The following is a 6,925-nucleotide window of genomic DNA, read 5'->3' as shown; positions in this document are numbered from 1 at the left end:
TCTCTCTCTCTCTCTCTCTCTCTCTCTCTCTCTCCCAGACACACACTCACACACACGCGCGCGTGCGCACACACTCACCTGATCCATAACATGACATTTTTGAAAACACCCCTCTTTTCTTTTCCTCTGTTGCCTCCTCCTCACTCTTTATTGACTATATGAAAATGTCAACTGATGATCTACAGTATAGAATGATAAGGATTTTTAACCACTTTTTATTCAAAAAGTCTTGAAGGTGGGACCACATTACTAACATGTATTACAGATAGAAAAAGAAGGGACTTCTTTTTTAAAAATAAGCATAAAATGTCAACTCATGATCTGCATCATAGGCTAGTGTGATAGGGATTTTAACTGCTTTCAACTAAAGTATAAAATCTATAAATAGAAGGCGGGATCGCAGATGTAACTTGTATTTCGGAGAAGAGAGTGAAAAGCATTCTTTTTTCAAAATGTATGAAAATGTCAACTGATGATCTGCAGTATAGTATGATAGGGATTTGTAACCACTTTCAACTCAAAAAGTCAAATTTAGAAGATGGGACCACATAATATAATATCTAACATATTGTATTTCTGAGAAAAGAGTGATGGGCCCTCTTAACGAAAAAATGTACGAAAATTTCAACTGATATTATGCAGTGTAGTATGGTATGACAGGGATTTTTAACCGTCTTCTACTCAAAAAGTCTATTTAGAAGGTGGGACCACTTATCTAACATGTTTAGATAGGAGAAAGAAGGGCCCTCTTTACAAAAATCTGTATGAAAACATTGGTTGTTGATCAGCAGTATGGTATATTAGGATTTGCACTTTCAACTAAGAAAAATGGTTATTCAAAAAGTACAACCACCGATCTAACAGGCATTTCGGATAAGAGAGAGAAGTATTGTAAGTCGCTTTCGAAGGTCCTTGAATGTTTTGACTGTTATGTGTAAGGCTCCGCCATACGCCATTTTGAAAAGTGACGTATGAAGGAGTAGTACACTGAGCTGTTGATTTTTTCTAACTAAGAATAGCAGCAGCTTCATTTTTTGGTAGAAATTGACTTTGAACATTACTCGGATGGCGATCCGAACGGCCGTTTCTCGTTTCGATTTTTAAAAACAGCTAAGGGACCTTAAACATGCCAAATCTTTACACGAGACCTCTGAAATTTTTCTTCAGGGGTCACAAAACTTTGTTCTCCAACTGAGAGAATGCCGAGCGCAGGCCATATAACTGTGTTGTCCAATCCTATAGACTGCTTTAATTCAAAGATTTGGTGTGAAAGATTGACATGAATGGAATACTTACTTTCTTACTTACTCTACTTTATCCGTCCTCTTATACCTGGAGGGCATCGAAGGGAGAAAATGCTTTCTCTCTCTAGCAAGTTAGATGGTCTGGCTGGGTGGAATGTTGTATTATTTCAAGGTATCCTTCACACCTTCGATCCAGGTCTTCCATGATCTTCCTCTTGCCTTGCACCCTGTTATTTTTTTGTAGTACACTTTACTGGAATACGTGGCTACGTGGAATACAGTGCGTTAAGAAGACGTTAAGTTTGATTAGATAAGCTATGTTGAAATATAGTATTTCTAGTGACCACCAGGGTACCTTCTGAGTTGATAAGAGGGGTCACAAAACTTTTTTTTCAAACTAAACAAAGGAACTAAGAGGATGCCGAGAGCAGGCTGAATAACACATGAGTTCTAAAACTTGATCTTCCCAGCACCTCATCGATGGACTTCTCGCGGAAAGCGCCCGCCCCGCCCCTGCCACGCCCACTGCCCGCTCATCGAGGGGCGGGGCTGGGATGGGCCAACTGTGGGTCAAGCTGGACGAGCTGAAGAGAGAGAACGATGACCTCAAAAGACAAAGGGGAAGGTCCTCGGATGAGAGGGCGGGGTCTCCCAAATCGCCGAAGTCACCAAAGCCCCAGGTAAATGGAATAGTAGTTTTGTTGTTGTTGTTGTTGTTGTTGTTGTTGTTGTTGTTGTTGTTGTTGTTGTTCCTTTGTTTGTTTGTTTTGTAAATTAATGTATTGTTTCTAAGCCCCCATCAACACAATTTTGATCCTTTAGGAGAGGAGCTTCTAATCCGCTGCCTGTCTGGGCCAACCCGGGCTGAGAGAGACACACCTCAACAGATAGACTGAGTCCCTCGATAAAAAATGTATTCCCGCTCGGGAATCGAACTAAGGTCACCAGCATGCTCTGTGCACTTTGCAACTATTCTTACCACAGCAGATCCAAGAGAACACCCATAAATATTCTCGGTTTCAAGGGAAGCATATAGTGCTAGCTACGGATTGCATGTGCTGAAACACGAACAAAGTGACAAAATCTTCCAATGTAAGTACACGTATCCGGGTACCCATTTCAATCTGGGCGAAGTCTGGAAAATACGTGTGAAGTGTCTCAACGTCTAGCCCCTGATGAGATTTGGACCAGTTAACTTGGTCCGAAAGCCTACCAGTAGGCCACCGACGTCACAGTTATATAAATGTCACCACTAAAGCCGCTGAAGATATTTTGTTTTGTTTGTCAAAGGGAAGTTCTTTATGGTGCTTACATATCAATTGTTCTTTCTCAATTGTATACAAGATAATATCACTCCCTTAAAATAGTATTAGACTCACAAAAATATAGCATAGCAGATGTCCCCAGAGACATTAGTGAGGGTGTTTTTTTTTCAAATTTCACACTGAATAGTAACTCATCCTGTAGTTGTTTGTGGTGTCTTGCGATTAAGTTTGTGCAACCTGGGAGTGGACAGTATTGTGCCTGTACGTCAAATGTTTGACAACGTATATTATATTTATAACACAGTACATATCTTATATATTATAGTGTTCTTCTTCAAATAAATGTGTCAGTGCACATTGCCCCAAACCTTGTTTTTTCTTTAGTTTCGTTTTAGTTTAGAGATGTACAAGGGTGTATCATGTGCATGAACTAGGGTCACGATGAAACGCTCAATAAAGAACCTGCGAACGGACCACGTACAACTCAATTTCCACTTGAACTGAATAAAACCAGACTTCCCCCAAATGTGTCATTTGTGTGACCTTGCATATGAAACTGCTGATCATCACCAGTTCCACTGCACATCCCTAAATGACATGAGAGCTGCACTTCTCCCTCCGATATCTAACATTGATAACACACTCTGTGGAACATTACAACAACTGCATCAAAACTGCACTTATCAACACTACATGGCATTGGACAGAAGGGCGAGAGCCCAGCTACTGCATGTGTGCTGGATTGATAACAAGAACAACAAGAACAACAACAGCAACAACAACAACTCAATAAAGAAAAGCGAGTCTTAACAAACCTGTGCTGTCAAGAGTCGCAACCCAGCGATTTCAAGGTTGAGAAGTGGTGAGGTGTAGGATGTCGGGAAATATGATTTTCTTGGAAATGAGGAAAACGACTCAATTGAACTTAAAGTGATGTAGATCCACATGTACCTATCAGTATGAAATAGTTTGATATGGCGTTGCGTTATGTCACATTATGGAATAATATGTCATGTCATGGCATGGCACTACGATATCAGATAAAAATTGTTATAGCATGTGATGCGATTAAGTTGAAGTAGATGATACTCAGAGAGAATATTTTCGAGATGGGAATCCGTTTGATATGTCTTGTCACGAAATTTTGTTAGAGTACGTTTGATTATAAGTAAACACATGACTATGAAACAATTATTTAGTGCAGAGAAAAGGTGAAAAAAGACGGACAGTAGCTACGGAGACACCACTAGCATCATTCGCATTCATACGAACGACACGATGTATTTCTCACACACACAGACGCACACACACACACACACACACACACACACACACACACACACACACACACACACACACACACACAAACATATGTGAAGCGAGCTGACAAAATGAGTTACTTCTCGGATTCAAGCCTTAGGGCAATAGATACATCAAGCTTATAGATTAAGTTATTACAATTTGTAAGTATGAAATAATAAAACACATGTTATAGTTAAAGAATATGCCATCAATAGAAAATCTACAAATTTGACCCTAATGTCGATTTTTGGCCTATAATATATCCACGATTGGATTGCAAGAAGTAACTCATTTTGTTAGCACGCCTCACATATATATATATGTATATTATATGGCTTTCGTGGCCTAGGGGTTCGCCTCTCATTTAAAGGTCCCGGATTCAAATCCGGGTAGCGATCGAAAAATTATTTTCTTTTCTTCTCTAAATTTGTCTCCTTTCTCCTCCTTTCCTGCTCTCTAACAATGTTCTGTCGTCTGCTTTCGTCTCCACTTTCTGTCTCACCCCCTCACCTCCTTTGCCCATTCCTCTGGGCTGCTGACTCTTTCTGCAGCCTTTCTACTGCTACTCCTTGACTCCTTCTAACTGCTGTCTTTCAGCCACTCCCCTGGACTTCTAGTAAGAAAGATGTACACCTAGCCTTCTGGGACAAGGGCGAAAAATATCGGAGGGTCCATGTGCAAGTTGCACACGTTTAGAGATCCCTTGGTGGTCTGAAATCTTCAAGAGTAGGCTTCGGCCGCCACCCGGGCAAAATTCAAAATTTCCTACTAAATGGTATGTGTCCCGCGCGCTCATATGACCTTATGCAGTTGCGATCGCCGTAAAACACTTACCCCCCCCCCCCCCCCCCCCCCCAAATTTTTTTTAAAAAAATAAAGTGTGCATACTTTAGATAGTCATAGCTTACTTAATTGAAGGTAAGTAGATCTAGTGGCCAAATTTTGCAAGAAAACTGAAGTAAGTTATCTCCATAAGTTGCATGAGTATCAACGAAAAAAGTTCCTGTTTTCAAGTGAAAAAACTCTGGTTTTTGGGTTTTTTAAAAATTCATTCAATTGCCTTATAATGCGACTATTTGTACACATGCTTACAAGTTAAGCCAATGATTCACTTCCTTTAAGTCTGTTAGTGTCGAAATACATAAAATACTGCGGTATAATTTCTGCTTTTAAAACATGCCACCTTTATTGGCAGTATGATAGAAGGCAAGCATTAGGAATGCTTCAGGCTGGAAGTACATAGCGAGATGTGGCTCAAAGGCTCAGCGTCCACAGAAAAAGCGTTAAACTTTAGTGGGCAGGTGTCGAGGCGTCTTGAACGACGAATCATCATCATCATCCAGGGCCAGATATGCGACAGACATCGGCGATCATGGTTCTCCATTCATTCCTTTGCTCGGATGCTCTCAAAAAAGCTACGTTTCCCTGACGTTTTCCTGTTACTCATTTGTTTGGGTTCCCTAAGTGTGTTGTTCTGGGCCTACCCCTGCCTCGTTTGCCTTCAATTTTTGCCAGTGAGAGCTAGAATGGTAAACCTAACTCAGATCGCAAGACAGAGACAAAACCAACACATCCACCGAGTTCATTTCCAGAACAGATTGCGTCCTGCATCACTGCGGCATATAATGTCCCTGGATAAAGACAGCGAGAACTGAGCAGCCCAAACGTTAGATGAACTCGAGCACAAGCTGGAAAGAACCTAGCAACAGATCCCCATCCCCATCATCCAACAACGTATCTTTTCCATGCATCGACAGTGTCACTCAATCATCAGTGTGACAAGTGGCCTTTTTTTTGGCTGCCAAACTTACAGGAATTAGAGAAAAAAAGATTCAGACCACAGAGATGAGATGTTACCGTAGACTCCTTGACATCTCGTACAAAGACCACGTTTCAAATGCTGAAGTACGAAAGAGAATCACCAACGCAGTGGGGCAATATGAAGATCTACTGACCACAGTGAAGAGACGAAAACTAAAATGGTATGGGCATGTCACAAGATCCACAGGACTTGCCAAAACAATCCTGCAAGGAACCGTACAAGGAAAGAGAAAGAGAGGAAGGCAGAGAAGGAGATGGGAGGACAACATTACAGAGTGGACATGAAAGACGATGGGTGACAATCTGAGGAGAGCAGAGGACAAAAATAGATGGCGAGAGCTGGTTTTCATATGCAGTGGTGCCCCAACGGTTGCCCCAACCACAGGATAGAAGAAGAAGAAACTTACGGGGTACTGATTTTGGGAATTTGGAAATTGGGGCTCAACTTGTGGTGGCTATTTTTGTGCAAAAACGAACACCTCAGTGAAAACTGTTGACCCTCATGGCTTTCACCTTGATATGTGTGTCGTCCAGAAAATGAATGGATTCTCTAAAGAAGACTGGTTTGCTACCAAAATATTTGATTTCTAGGCACGCTTTCTTTTTCTACGTGTACACATAATTATATGTACATGAGTGTAATTATTATATTATTATCTATCCACAGCCGGGTCACACTGAAGCTGTGAGCTCTGACCTCCTCCGCGCCCGCAGTGAGAACGAAGCTCTGAAGCAGCAGGTGGAAAAGCTTCAGAAATCCCTGAAGGAACATCAGTCTGTGCATTCTACGCTGCAGGATGAGTACAAAAGATCAAAGGCCGCTCTTGAGGCAGCTCAGAAGTCGGCTATGAGAGCCAGGGAGGAGACAAAGAAGATGGAAAGCAGTGTAAAAAGTATGAGGACGGAGAATGAGTCTTTGAAGCAAAAGTGAGAATTTTTCTTGTGAAATAAAATTGAAACTGTCCAAGACAACTGCCTGTCGTCGAGGAGAAAATGGTTGTAATAGACAGGTGGTCCTCTTGGACAGTGCCTTTATAGTATTTTTCAAATGTAAGGGGAGGAGGGAACCGAAAGTTGTCATTTGTACAGGCGATTGTTTTTGACAGATGGTCATTAGAGCAGGTTGGATTTTAGGGCCTTCTTTGTTATTATTGTGTTCAAAATCTGGGCAAGTAACAAGTAGTATGTAAAACGCTGGAGCTGAAGTGCTGATTTATAAGTTTCCCTTCTCAGTCTCTCTGTCTGTCTGTCTGTCTGTCTGTCTGTCTGTCTGTCTGTCTGTCTGTCTGTCTC

General features: G+C 41.4%; 1 protein-coding gene across 2 annotated transcripts in view; it reads left to right on the top strand.

The window, feature by feature from the left end:
- LOC101857002 overlaps positions 1 to 6,925 on the top strand; it is a 28,120-nt gene that overhangs the window by 11,727 nt on the left and 9,468 nt on the right. For both annotated transcript variants that reach the window (XM_035973776.1, XM_035973775.1), the window contains exons 4-5: positions 1,715 to 1,924; positions 6,300 to 6,559. In XM_035973776.1, coding sequence (XP_035829669.1) covers positions 1,715 to 1,924; positions 6,300 to 6,559 — 470 coding nt within the window. The remainder of the gene's footprint in view (positions 1 to 1,714; positions 1,925 to 6,299; positions 6,560 to 6,925) is intronic.

This window comes from Aplysia californica, unplaced genomic scaffold, assembly GCF_000002075.1.
Source record: "Aplysia californica isolate F4 #8 unplaced genomic scaffold, AplCal3.0 scaffold00030, whole genome shotgun sequence".
In the NCBI taxonomy this organism is placed as follows: domain Eukaryota; kingdom Metazoa; phylum Mollusca; class Gastropoda; order Aplysiida; family Aplysiidae; genus Aplysia; species Aplysia californica.
This window is presented reverse-complemented; position numbering and strand designations above follow the sequence as displayed.